This window comes from Macrobrachium nipponense, chromosome 5 (genome assembly GCF_015104395.2).
Source record: "Macrobrachium nipponense isolate FS-2020 chromosome 5, ASM1510439v2, whole genome shotgun sequence".
Classification (NCBI taxonomy): Eukaryota; Metazoa; Arthropoda; class Malacostraca; order Decapoda; family Palaemonidae; genus Macrobrachium; species Macrobrachium nipponense.
Genome location: NC_061107.1, coordinates 132,739,645 through 132,754,755, shown reverse-complemented (window position 1 = coordinate 132,754,755; position 15,111 = coordinate 132,739,645). Strand labels below are relative to the sequence as shown.

General features: G+C 39.9%; 1 protein-coding gene across 9 annotated transcripts in view; it reads right to left on the bottom strand.

Annotated features, from left to right (window-relative positions):
- The window catches only part of LOC135215651 (semaphorin-1A-like), a 413,230-nt gene that overhangs the window by 155,272 nt on the left and 242,847 nt on the right, over positions 1–15,111 (bottom strand). Inside the window, exon 1 of one of the 9 annotated variants that reach the window (XM_064250577.1) lies at positions 5,738–5,783. The exons of the other annotated variants lie outside the window; for them this stretch is intronic. Coding sequence (XP_064106647.1) covers positions 5,738–5,768 — 31 coding nt within the window. The 5' untranslated portion in view covers positions 5,769–5,783. Of the gene's footprint in view, positions 1–5,737; positions 5,784–15,111 lie in introns of those variants that run through there. 9 annotated transcript variants of the gene reach the window in all.

The window sequence follows — 15,111 nt, the reverse complement described above, 5'->3', positions numbered from 1 at the left end:
TTTCCCCGGTAAGAAATTTCGTTCAAATGATCGGGGATGGAAAACAAATCGCCAATTCCTTAAAAGCAAGAATGAAAAGAAAAACCAAATTTCTGAAACTCTCTCACAAGGTCTCGCGCGAAAACACACGCAGACGAAATTTTAATATCTGTTTAAACATTTGTGTGCAGACACGCACATAGCCAAAATAAAGCATGTGTGTATACTTTCATTCTAAGCATGTACATATGGTTTTGCTCAGAGCGCGTGTGTATACTTCTAATCAGCGCACGTGTGTACGCTTTTATTTAAAGCATGCGCGTAAAAAGAAGCATGTGCTTATGTTTTTACTGAAATCATGTGTGCAACATTTACTATATTTTCATTCGAAGCATGTGCGCATGCTTTTATTCAAACACCCACTTGCTTATGAGAGAGAGAAAGCCAGCGAATTTCCAGTAACGGGAGATGACCTAGCCAGCCACATCAGCCCAGCTTTTAGCACGGAATGATCATCGCCTTAATAGGATTATGTCTGGACCAGCCCTGCTCCCTCCGATTCCTTTTCGCGCGTCTATCTGTATTAATGTGCATCGGATATTAGAAGCCGCTACCTGGGAGATATAATGGAAGCAGCAATCGCTTCCCACAGGATATTAACCAAGACGAGATAAACCCTCACAAAGTCTCCAGAATTCATTGTTATCCTTATTGATGATCTGAATATAGAATACATGCCAAACTCCAAGCATTGGGACCTATGAGGTCATTCAGCGCTGAAAGGGAAATTAGCAGTAAAAGGTTTGAAAGAAGGTACAGTAAAATGAACGAAAGGGGTTGCAGCTAGGGGGCGTTGGCCACCCCGCAAAGAACTTCAATCAGTGCCTACAGTGCACCCCGCACGAGGTGCACTGACAGCGCTACCCCGCTCCCCAGTTTTTTTTTTTTTTTTTCATAATTGAACTTCTCACGGACCCTTAGCTTACCGACCGATTCCTTCATATGACAAGAATAACAATAATATGAAACCGTACATAGTGATTACAGCAAAAATGTCCTTTCTGACGTGTCTATTATTGCTATACAGGTTAATGGCAAATAGATTCTCATTACCATAACATCACGAAATGAGGTAACAGGGTAAAGTAGGTTCGTCCAAATACCATTCTGAGGAAGTGGAAGTTCGCAGTGTGTTACGTGCTAGTGATTTATAATTAAAAATGGTCCAAAAGGTAGCGGTCTCGATATTTCTTAAAATAAATAAATAAAAAAACTTGAATGTGCCAAACCAGATTCTTTCGTTCCCATACTGTGGCAAGCAAACTGACTTCACAATTTTGGGGCAAGTGAAATGAACTTTCCTTATAATTTATAACGGCGCATATCACACACAAAACTGAACGGTGTTATCTATCACCAGGACACTGATACCTTTTCACACACGCAAAATTAAAAGTTAAACCGAGCCAAAAACATATAAAATAACAAAAACTGAGCACTTTCCCGTCCGATCTCTCTGCGGAATAATAATCTAATCAAATGTGAAAATCGAGTTATGATTACACGAGGATTATTTAGAATGTGAGAGAGAGAGAGAGAGAGAGAGAGAGAGAGAGAGAGAGAGAGAGAGAGAGACTCCTCTACCTTCAGAAAACGTCTAAACGCCTTGCTATCTTGATCAGAATCGTATCACAGCCTCATTACCAAAGCTCCTTGTGCTTTTTAAAAGCAAGCCAGCCGCCGGCTCCCACCAACGCATTCCCATCCCGAAGCGTTTTATTTGAGGAGGGAAATGAGTGGTTTGCGTTTTTTAGTTGGGGATCCTTTTCTTTTTTGAAAACGCTCGTGACGTCACTGAATCCGAGGGCCCCCGAATCTTATCTCTCCTTTTCGTATTCTGGAGTCTTTGTTGATGGCGTTATTTTTAAGATGGCGGACAATAGGATCTTGATAACCAACACAGGAGCAGCGGCCTCCTCATCCTCCAGGCATCTCCCGCCGCCGCCCTATCGTCCATCGCGAACCGCCTCCTCCAACCCCTCACCCCCCTCTACCCCCTACCCTACCCTTCGGCCTTCTTTCAGAGGCCGACAAAAGGCCTGTCAATACATTACGACCGAAAGTCTCCTTTAGTTTTTCCCTGCTTCTTCTTCAGGCAGCTTTTCTAACGATCAGTAACTCTCTCTCTCTCTCCTCCCTTAACAAATATGCCAATTACTAATTTGACATTGAAATTTCTACCGCTTTGAAATCCTTGACGTCTTTCATGTTCTGTGACATAAAACTTTGGAATACTCTAACCTTTTCAAAATTCATTTTTATGTAATATCAGTTATGTAGGAGAGAGAGAGAGAGAGAGAGAGAGAGAGAGAGAGAAGAGAGAGAGAGAGAGAGAGAGATATTTTTAACCGTCCTAAATATTTATCACAATAAAAGGATAAGAAAATTCTTTTGTCTCCCTTATTAATAAGTTTAAAAAGCACAGCCTCAGATTGGAAGTCATCATGGCTTCCATAAATCTATAACGAAATAAGTATCAGCTAAAAGATTCAATTCCACGTTCAAACATTATTCACTTATCTCATTGTATTTCCCCGAAAAGGTGTGGAACTGGTACTGGGTGAAAATAATGAACAGAATACAGAATGAAACGGCCTGAAATGAGACCAAAGCTTCTGAACATAATAATGAAAAGATAACTAACCACTGGAAACCCTTGCTAGGGTTTCAAGGGTAGTCCCAACCACAGGCTCTTAAACGATGACGGCGATCAATTAACCCTGCCTTCAAGATTCAAATTAGCATTTCTCTCTTTTATGAGCAGATGCCAGCGTGCTTGGGTCTTGAGAAGACGATTCCAGCGAAGAAAATGACCACCATCCTCTCCCTAGGGCTCTATGTAAAGGCGTTTACAAGACACCCACCGATGGGATTTTGTTTGTTTGTTTTATGGTGTTTTTACGTTGCATGGAACCAGTGGTTATTCAGCAACGGGACCAACGCGTTACTTGACTTCCGAACCACGTCGAGAGTGTTAACTTCTATCACCAGAAATACACATCTCTCACTCCTCAATGGAATGGCCGAGAATCGAACCCGCGACCACCGAGGTGAGAAGCAAACACCAAACCAACCACGCCACTGAGGCGCTTGATGGGAGGAAAATAACCGATATTCAGAACAAGCACGAACTAACAGTAGTAAAAAAATGTTAGGAGAAATCACAGCTTATCTTTTTACATAAATTTCAATGTTCTAAAATAAAAACAACAATAATTTCAGTATTTTGAAAATAAAAAAAATTTAAATTACCAACTCAAAAGAATTACACAATTCAACTCAATGGTGAGCTTAATTTAATGCGCGATTTATGACCAACAAAATATTTGGCTAAAATTTAAGGATCCAGGATTAGTCTCTATTTGGTGTCGTTAATCAAACGTATTAAAAAAAATTCTGGGCCATAAATCCGACTACATCATTATGCCTGGAATCGCCCCTGCGACCATAATGTTCAGATTATTACAGAAGTAATAAATCTCGCCGATGACCATCCAGTGCAGGGCATTTAAGAAAAAAAAATCCCATTTATAGCGTGGTTAATCCACTTAAAAGTCTTCATAAATCAAGCTCTGGGGAAAATCTACGTCAATTACGGTGTGCTTCAAATCCACTTTCCTTCCATAGAGATTAAAGTCCTCTTTCTCTTGTGGCAAAGTCGCTGGGTTCCCCAAATAGGCCTAATTCCTCGGCTTACTGTACACACACACACAATATCTCTCTCTCTCTCTCTCTCTCTCTCTCTCTCTCTCTCTCTCTCTCTCTCTCTGCGTGTATTTGTGTAAGTGACACAAAAGTAGATTTAAAAAAAAGATATAATTCCTTCAGTGAAGGGAGTCTGCATTTAAAGGAACGCACCCGTTCATACTTCGTCATATAGTTCGGGCTACACCTCCACTAAACCGAGAGAGAGAGAGAGAGAGAGAGAGAGAGAGAGAGAGAGAGAGAGAGAGAATCAAATCTTGGCCGTGAGTCGTGGTTTGTATTTCAAAAATCCATAACGATTAACAATACAATACTGAAAAAAAATTTACCTTAAAAATCAAGTGCTCAAAATTTATATAAAAACCAAGACATATAAATGGGCACACACACACTTGCCTCATTACCATATTCCGCTCATGTTTAACCTTCATTCAAAACAAGCGCTGAACAGCAGCAGCCGCCAGACTCAGGTCAAAGGTCACTGTGGCATCGTGACACTCGAAACGAAGATGGGCACAGATGGCCCAAGCCAACCGCTTCGTCGTCTTTATAACTACTCACATGTGTCTCTCCTACTTTCTGTTCTGCTCCATTACCCTACAGGGCACAACCTTCACCCTTGTCTAAATACCCCCATGCCTAATCCTTCATATAAACCACCGAAGAAAAAGTAATTTATTTACATATACATACGTACACACATACACACATATATATAATAATATATATATATATATATATATATATATATATATATATATATATATATATAATATGCGCAAATACATACATACATACATACTAAACACCGCTCTCAAACTCTTAGCCATGTACAAGAAAATATTCAAAATAGAATTCTGGTTGCAAGCTCAATTTTCCTGAGAGGACATAAACTGTAGTGCTGAAAAATCCGTCATGGCCCTAAAGAACATCATCCTTAAGAAACATAAAGAACATCATCCTTAAGAAACATAAAGAACATCATCCTTAAGAAACATAAAGAACATCATCCTTAAGAAACATAAAGAACATCATCCTTCATCATAAAGAAACATCATCCTTAAGAAACATAAAGAACATCATCCTTAAGAAACATAAAGAACACCATCCTTAAGAAACAAGAGACTCTCACGTTCAAACAAAAATACTCGCCATTTGAACACCACCAAATGTAAGCAAATGAGTCTCTGTTATAACACGTGAGGCATCTGCCACGGCAACCCTGGCGACCTTCAGACAGACGAATTAACTGTGGGAAGGTTATGCCACGTCCTCCACGAAGAACGACCAATCCATTACCCGACAAACAATCACGACAAGGTGGTCGCGTAACCATGAGAAACAGACATTCCTGTAGTATCAGGCTGCAGCGAATGCCTTCAACAACTGGATTAATATCATCAATGGTATTAATGTACTCTCCGATTAAACACCACTCAGCAATGTAGTGTTTGAAACGCCCTAATACAAGAAAACAAATTTGAAAGTCGAAAACATACAATATTTTTATATACAACACTATCTCGTATAAACTGACGTTACAATCATATTATCAGCAAGTTGATTTTATCCAAAAATATCAAAGACGGCCACATAACTATAAATAAACTTATGGTAATAATCTTCATAGGGCCGTCCGCACGTACACGGAATATATTATAATAATATATATATATATATATATGATATTTATATATATAATATATATATATATATGATAATATATATATATTAATTCATTAAAGATATATAGGCGCTGATACTGTTTTTGGAATTAACCTGCTAGTTCAAAGGGTCAGAAGTGTTTGCTTGATACCGGAAACTGTCAATATATGTATGAAATAAGGAACTTAGCTTTAGCAGACGCCAATCTAATAAAACCAGCATTGTAACGATATGAACATGGTGATACTTACTGCAATTACGAAAAATTAAGCAATGATGATACATCAAGACGTTCTAAAGAAACGGGTATACAAAAAATAATCTTTACCTTTATGAACATCTCCTGGGAACCCTGACATACCTGAAAGGATAAAAATTGATATAAGTAACAATGGCTAAAATCATGGCTTGGGTGTATATTATAAGCATGTTTTTTTTTTTTTTTTTTTTTTTTACCATTATAACCAGAAATGCCCATATAAATCGATTTGGTTTGCAAGAGGCATACAATTACAATAGATAAGCTTACCCTATTACCGACCTTCCCTCGCCGCCCAACTTCAACACAAACACCCTAACGTTGATCGAGCGATGTGTCAAGTCATAAGCTCTTGTGTTTTGGTCTTTATTTAAACAGAAAATAACGAGAAACAGACCACGACACTGGTCGAACGTCTCTGTTGAAGTTTCACTTGAATGATCTTCACTAATATCCATTGTAACATTTACCTTTTATTGCTAAAAATCATCAAAATAAAACCGAGTTAAAAACTCTGCAAAAATGTAATGCCTTGGAACGTATCCACCACACCTCTCGGGCCTCTTCATTACCCTGATGACAATAAAGCACGGGCATTTACGTGTACTACTCGTGATTCAGCGAACGCACTAGCAAGCCACTTATCGATAATAATCGGACCCTTTATCTATAGCAACCTCATCAATCTTAAGGGTGATCCAATTTTATCTACAGCCTGAACTCCCCTCCACTCAATTTCAATCCCCTTCCCACCTCCATTTCAGATGAAGTAAATGGCATCACTCATTTTCTCTTCAATCTTGAGCTATTTCCTGTAGCCCTCCATCAGGCACGGTCGATTGCCCAAGTCAAGTGCTTTCGCAATAAATCGCCTGCCACTCCGCCAGGGATTTATCAGTTATGTCAATAAACAAACTCCGGCGTTTCCTCCAAGGAAAACCTTCGCCTGTCCTCGATGACCGGGACCTTTCCGCAGGAGGTTCAATAACTTCGCAAGAAAAACAGACTCGTGCATCCCCAAGTCGTTAATAAACTATATTCACGGTCTCTACCTTAGCACCAATCCGACAGCCCGATCGGTTATCTATAAAGGACCTCCACTGACGACCCCAACATTACTCATGGTTTACTTTCACAACCAACGATTCAACTCCAATAAAGATCGAACTGCGGATGAGTTACACGACCCATAAATAAAGTGAAACAAATTGTAAAACAATATTTCAAAATCCACAGTGATATAAACATTTCAATGTTGTTTAAATGAGAGGAACTATTTCAATAAATGAGAGGAACTATTTCAATAAATGAGAGGAACTATTTCAAAACATAGTGAAAATAAAGCACGGCTTTTAGATCTTTTCTTCTTTTATCATTTCCGAACAGCATCAACACAAAACATGTAGGCGACTACAAAATAAAAAATAAATATAAGTACGTTTCACCAAAGTAAAGGGAATAAGATCACCATCGTCACCTCCCAATTTTGGAAATGAAGGATAAGAGGTCCTACAACAGTAACAACCAGTTTAAGAACATCCACGTTGTACTGCACATCCCAGAGCGGCCGTAATTTGCCAAGTTACAACACCACACGGCACGATCTGTCGGTCCCTTATCTCATGGGTCAAGTAATATCGCCAAGCCTGGCACATTCCGGCGAGAATTGTCAACGCCTCTTATCGCCAAAAAGCGCCATAACCCTCGAGGAAGATGACGCGCCATAGCCATCCGCCCCTACTTCAACGGGCAACAACGATGCTCTAAACCCATGAAACCCACTACGATGATGCAAATTAACGCACTTTTTTCTTTCTTCCATCTTGCTTGCTCGCTCCCATTTTTTAAACAAAAGGGGAAAAAGTGAGGATGGAAATAAAATCAATCATGGACTTGTTCTTTAAGGAACAAAGTATATATCCCCTTTATCTGACGAGGCATTACGATACTACAAACTGAGTATTTTTTTCGATAAATCTCCAAGAATTTTACAAATTGTGTATTTCCACAACTTAATAAGGTTTTTCATTTTAGTTTGTGAAGTTGCCCCAACTCTGTCATAATGTACTTTCCCTTCCATTCTCAATCTCGAATTTAACTAACACCATCTCGAATTCTCAATTCAAGATGGCGATGATTTAACTAACAACCTACAATAACCAGTCTCTCAGCAGGAGCCTATGTCTCATCTCCACGAGTAGTGGACAAACCCCCCCTCTCCCCACCCCCTTCTGTTTTCGCACTTTCTCTCAAATCCCCACAAGCAAATAACCTGGGCTTCCCATCCCATAACCCCTTCATGATGAGAGGAACTACCCAACCCCTCCCACCCACAACCCCACCAATCTCGTGCTGGCGTCCTCTCATGAAGCGTCGCTTTTTCTCCCGACAAAGTTTCTTTCCAACTCGGCAGATCGTAATCGAGGGAGAGAAAACCAGTTCCGAGACTTGACCGGCCAGCCATTATCAGTCATCATAATCTACGGAGTTTGGGAGAGATAAGGGTTCAAAGTGTGACAGAGACGAACGCAAGAATACGCACATGGACGTCGTGACGGACAGACGCACGTACATATCCACACCTGGCGGATTTGAGCAACAACTAAAGGATAATTAACCTGCCGCCATTCCCCATATTTGGTACCGCCTCGGGACTGGACGACAGATGCAGAATAATAAACGAGGAACGCTCAGGAAAGAAGCACACGAAACTCACTCACTCTCTCTCTCTCTCTCTCTCTCTCTCTCTCTCTCTCTCTCTCTCTCTCTAGGAAAAATTACTGCAACTCCTGGGCAGTTCTGATAATGAAAGTAAACTTGGAGTAAAATGATAACTTCGCTGATATTCAAAGGAGAATGAGCGAGAGAGTGTATTGGGGTTATTGAAAATGACCGGAGGCATCATGGCATTTCTGCTCATCCAGCGGGTATTCGGGTACTTGTCCAACTCATGTACAGGTTGATCAGTAACGGTTGTAATGCAGCGGGCGAGACAGTTCCATGAGTTGGAAGCCGTAAGTGTGATGAGTGAAGCATGAGCATTTCGCTGTACCAAGGTAAAGGATGAGAGTCAATGTCAAAGTCAAAGTCATAAACCTTTATTCCATTATAAAATGGTTATTCTGCTACATTACAATATAAATTATTTACATAAAATTCACAATAATTGGATTGTAAAATTCTAGGATATATATACAGAGAGAGAGAGAGAGAGAGAGAGGAGAGGATGAGAAGGAAGAGAGAGATTGAGATGAGAGAGGAGAGAGAGAGAGAGAGAGAGAGAGAGAGAGAAATTAATTATGATCGTTCACGGTTACCAACAAACGCCTTCTACCACAGTCCTACTTGACCGAGCACCTGCCCAACCTGTCTCGGAAATTCGGAGTCTACCGGATCTCCAGATTAGTTTTTTCTAAGCTGATGAAGATTTTTACGGCTACAACTACCATCACAATCACTGCTACTAGTATAATGATAACAATAATAAGGTGCTTGGTGTTTGAGGAAGTAACTAAAATAATATCATAAATCTTAGTATCATCATATAAAGAATAAATCTTTAATGACAAAACCTTACACATATAATGATAAAAGAAAATATCTTAGAAAAGAACCAACCTTAGATCCTAGATCCTCAACTTCGTTTATTTTGCTCACTACAGCTTGAAAATTATTTCTTTAACCCTGTCAAGCTTGCAAAGCTAGGAGAGGGGGGGTGGGTGGGTTGAGGATAGGCGGAGAGGGGAGGGAGGAATAGGCGTAAAGCTACTCATGCATGTCAAACCGCTTCAACCACCACCACACCACCTCCTCCTCCTCCTCCTCCTCCTCCCCTCCATCAGAAATCAAGTTTCTTTCTTTCAGGGGGTCAAGGAACGTGTTTGCCCCGAACATCAGCGCCAGTGAAACTGAGAGACAACAGTTCTTTTTTCGTCCAAAAATGACTCGTGCAATAACGAACACTAGATAACAGTATCGTGGCGGGAGATGGAATTAAAAATAAAATGAAAGACTGAAATGGCAAGACACCAATCGCCTCCTGTTCTAGAATTAGTAAAGAACAATTCAACGAAAATAAAACTGCAATAAAGGAAGGGAATCAGTCGTTAATTGTGCAATAAAACCTTCAGAAAAAAAACGAAGGGAACGAATAACGCCAAAAGTTAGGAAATTCAGTATCGATAAATTGGCCAATAAATCGAGCCTTGATGAGACCTAAAATAAGTAAAATAGAAAGTGTTATTTATAAAAACAAAATACTTACATGGGTATGTAACAATTTTAAACACCACAACAAAGATGAATGATTCTTTGGTTAAAATCGCTCACAAGTAAATTCGCATTTCTCACAAAATAGATAAATAAAAATTTTATTCAAAGCCACGGCGCACGGAACGAAAAAAAAAAAAAAAAAAAAAGGAATCCCATAACAGAAAATCCCGAGAAACCTGCCCAGAGGCTCAAGCGCTGATCCCTAGAACCTGACCCGAGCCACCCGACGCAGGCCCTCCGACTGGGTCGTCCTTAATACAATACAAATACGCCAAAAATCAACCTGGATCACAGGAGCATGACACGCAAGACCAGGTGTCTTGGGCAGACGGTGTATTTTTCTTCCCCCTCTTCTCCGTCCCTCTAAAGATTTAAGGGATGACAAAAATAAATCCCAGGCATGTGAAGGACAGGAACGGGAGTCCAAAGGATACCCTCAGCATAAAAGAACTTATATTCAAACTATTCTCTATCATCCTGCTTTTCATTTATACTAGTCTCTTATTATAGCCCTCTGTATGTATGTATTAGATAAGATACTTAACCTTTTAAAGCAAAAATCCAGGACCCCGTTGGACAATGAAACGTGAAAAATTCAGGTCTATTCGAGTATGACGGGAAACAAAACGGGAGAATTTAATGGATCACTTCATAAGGCGGTTGCCTACTCTCAAATGCAGTACTTAATAGGATGCAATAGACCTTGTGGCCAATAAAAAAAGGCAGATGCTACGGCTTCATAAATTTGACGAAAAGCGTTAAAAAAATCTCTATTCGTTTAGAGCCAGCGGCGTCACCAAGAACAACTGCCCAATTATCACTCCTCCCACGTCATCCTGAGAGTACTTTCCTCAGCTAACGCAATAATTTTTTGTTATGTCCACCTGCAGCCACTCCTTCCTCGCCAGATCTGTTGTTCTTTCCCTCCCTCCACCTGGGAGCCATCCATTTGCCAACAGACATCCATCCACTCTGCACTTAATGGAAGACGGTTCGAAGCCTCCAACCCCCCGCCCCCCCTTCGACACGAGTGCCTACACCTGCAATATCCTTCCCTTTTCCCTTTTCTTCCAAAACCTTGTCCCCGTTTTCTGTTAAAGGAAGAGATTCTCTTTTGGGAATCCCCTTCAGCTTCAGATTTTCCCTAGGGCGTGGCAGGTTGACAAATGATCTATATACCAACGACCCTTTTACCTTATAAAGCAGCCTAGCCAGACTACACACACCCACACACTGTGCCCACTCTCTTTCCACTGACTCCTCCTTCACTGACATTACTTGTCTCTTCCAGCAACAAATCGTCTCGGAGTAAAATCATCACATATACATTTAACCAAGTTATGGAAAGTTCAAAGCTATCAATTCTGCTTTCAAACTACAATAGTCAGAAGGAAAAGTTAATCGCGATTGGCTTTTGCAATACACTCAAACTCCAATGAGATGTGACAAAAATTAACGACCAACCTCTGGAGATACCTCAAACTATCCTGGATATCTGGGAGACAAAAAGACACAGAGAACAGAGGACATGCACAGTCACGTCAACCTGTTTTCATAAAATTCCGTCGCTGCATAATAACAAGCCACAAAACTGGTCAAGTCTGTCAATCACTGTGACGTGCGAGGAAGCTTCGAAATTCGTCCCCAAAAAATTACATGCTAGAATAACTGTAAACATCCGCTATCAATTGAGTGTTATTCAAAAGGAAGACAAATAAATGTCATTGGAAATATCGTAAGGTTTCTAAAGGCGAGGAAAAACAAGGGCAAGCAATCAGAGAGAGAGAGAGAGAGAGGAGAGAGAGAGAGAGAGAGAGAGAGAGAGAGAATTTCCTCTTTGGCGTTTTGTTGTCATGACAAGAGGAGCTATGAAGGATTGCTTCATAATCAAATAGTCTCCAATCAATCTGCCTCTTAAAAGAAGGTACCCACATTTCTTTCAACTATTCTTACTTCCATTTAAAGTAAGATTTTTTCTCTGTTGGGTATACTCGACGTTTTTCCAGATCTTAATTAACTATTGCGGATCTCATTGCGAACCCTTTAATCTACCTAAAAAAGAAAGACAGCACTTGCCCTTGCCTAAAACGGCTATATTAAAAATTAAATATTTTCTTCGCTCTACATAAAAATAAATTAAATTTCGAGACCGTGCGGCCGTCGAGATCAAATCTTATTTCAGTCACCACCTCCCCCTTAGTTAACGGTGAAGAAAAAACGCTAACACCGAGGTAACTAACAACCTCGTCAGCTTGACTTCACGTCAGCAAGCATCCTGTGCCGATTCTGACGAAATCAAGCATGGAAAGAAACACTGGCTGGATAAGGGCATGACAAGATTTATTAGGCATCAGTATCACTTTCTAAAAACATGAACACTTCATAAATCATTAACTGAGAGAGAGAGAGAGAGAGAGAGAGAGAGAGAGAGAGAGAGAATCACTGCCACTTACAATAAAAGTAACCGAGGCCTAATAGTGAAGTAGATATCAACAGCAACATCAATAGAATAGACGAACTGTTAGAATTCGTACCAAAAGGACGAATTCACGAGACGGGGCACAAGTTGAAGCCAGCAAAAGCTCCTTCTTCATATCCTTCGGTCCTGAAACGAAAGAACTTCTTCCTTTCCCATTCCTCTCCTTCCCTGTCGTCCTCTCCTTCTCTTCGTCAACCACTGGGGGTCGAGAGCTCTAGCTTCCTTTTCCTTCCTGCACGAGACGGAACTCGACCAGGAGGAAAATGAAAAACAAGACATTCAAAGACTCTCCCAGCTGAGTGCCTCACTTCTCAAAAGACTTTTTCATTCCGGACAATACAAAGACCACCCGAGGCTGAGCCACAAACACACCACTCTCTAACTCTCTGCCTCTATTAATCCCCCCCCCCCCCCCCCCCACCACCCCCTTATATGGGGGTTTGCATTCATCATCATACTAACCAAGCAAACATCAAAAAAATAAAAAAAAACTAGGGGCAATGAAAAACAAATTTTCAAAAAAAAATTTAAAATAAAACTATGGGGCTGACCGAAAAAAATTAAAAACGTAGGAAATTTTAAAGAGAAAATTTTATATATATACATATATGAGAGAGAGAGAGAGAGTGGAGAGAGAGAGAGAGAGAGAGAGAGAGCCCTAGAGAGAGAGAGAGAGAGAGAATAGACGACACACACACAAACACCACACACACATATATATATAGATACATATGATTATATAATATATATATATATACATATATACAGATATAATATATAAGATATTTATAATATATATATATAATTATATTATTATTATATATATATATTATATATATGTAGGATGAGCACTTGAAAAGTTAACTTTAAATTACTACCTGATCCAAATCCACGTCTACATGCATCCGCGATAAACTGTATTTTCGTGTTTTTGTCATTGTTCTCCCTATAATAAGGAACGATTAATACATACATACATCATACATTGAGAGAGAGAGAGAGAGAGAGAGAGAGAGAGAGAGAGAGAGAGAGAGAATACGATCATTTCCCTAAACCTGTTTAAGCGGAAGCGCGCACTCTCCATCACTCCAACATTCGTGATTGGTACTACCACCACCACCATCTTGTCTTTTCGGTCATCCTCTTCCGTTCTTGCGAACGACCCCAAGCAGGTGGGTGGCAGTTGGCGATGGAGGCGCCGCCAATTTCACGGCGCCTTGGTGACCGTCACTCGCAAACGCTACTTTCCGCGAAAGCAGGCCCTTCCTCTAAGCAAGCAATCATATGCAACAACAGAAAACAACAATCAAGCAACACACTGTCACCTTAAAACCACCAATCTTGTCATATTCTCAGGTTCAAGATGGCAGGTTTTCAATTTCATATATATATATATATATATATATATATATATATATATATATATATATATATATTATATATATATCATCGTGCGTTGATTTCATATCTTGTGTAAATCGCCCGTACCAAAAATTCTTGGAAATGAGAGAATATAAAACTTGCCCACAGAAAGTTCAAGTATCCGACTTATCTAGTAACAGCCTTGATATCATAACGACACTCAAAAACCATCCATTTTTATCCAATTCACTCACACACGTCCTGGAGCTAAACATCTACATAAAATAGCCATTACTCCACTCCATCCACCATAAATTTTCACTTATCAAATGAAGAATCAAATCCAACTCAAATTAATCATAACGATATATGGAGAGCTTCCATCTCTCATGACCGGCACACCTACATGAAACAGCATCACGATGACGCCACATAAATGATTAGTCACTAAAATAACATTGGTAGTCTCTCTCTCTCTCTCTCTCTCACAAGAAGGAAATTCAGTTTGCCTTTATTAACCCGAACGATCAATTAGGCACTTAGATGTTAGACGTATGGCGCTGGTCTCAGCTAAGGTAAGAGGTATGAGAAAAACTAGTCGTGATTGCTCACTGTTCCGTCAAAATTGTTTACCAAAAAGGAAAGGCCTCGCAGAGGTAATCGTTACTTCACTGGGGTGAAACTATTCATCAGATATTTCACTCTCTCTCTCTCTCTCTCCTCTCTCTTTCTCTCTCATCCACTAGCGCAAAATCTCCTGGCCCGGAAACGGGACAGCTCAATCAAGTTTCCCCTAAAACAAAAGACTCCCGATATACACAAGAACACGAAGCAATTCTTCTTCTTCCTTTCTTTACGATTCCATCTCAATTAAGAATGAAAAAAGTTTATGTAACGGAGACTTTCCATACCCATACACTCTCTGCGCCTTCGAATCTCCCTTTCACCGCGTGACCGCAACAAACATTCAGGCGAGATTTACTGCACTTTCCCCTTGTTACTGGTGAAAAAACAAATAGGTGGTGTGCAGGAAGGGAGGGGGAAAATGGAGAGAGAGAGAGAGAGAGAGAGAGAGAAGAGAGAGAGAGAGAGAGATTAATTCTAATGCAAGACTATACTATTTTCAAGGCATGACTAACTATATTACTCCTTATGTAACTTGTGGCCTGGATTAAAAAAAAAAATAATAAAACAAGCAGGTATATATTATGATGCAAATGAAATGGAAATTTAAATTTTTATAACATTCTCAACTGGATTTACATAGATAAGAAATGTTTTAAGGTTATACGACTTACAATATAATATTTTCATCTTGTTGTTTCTAAAT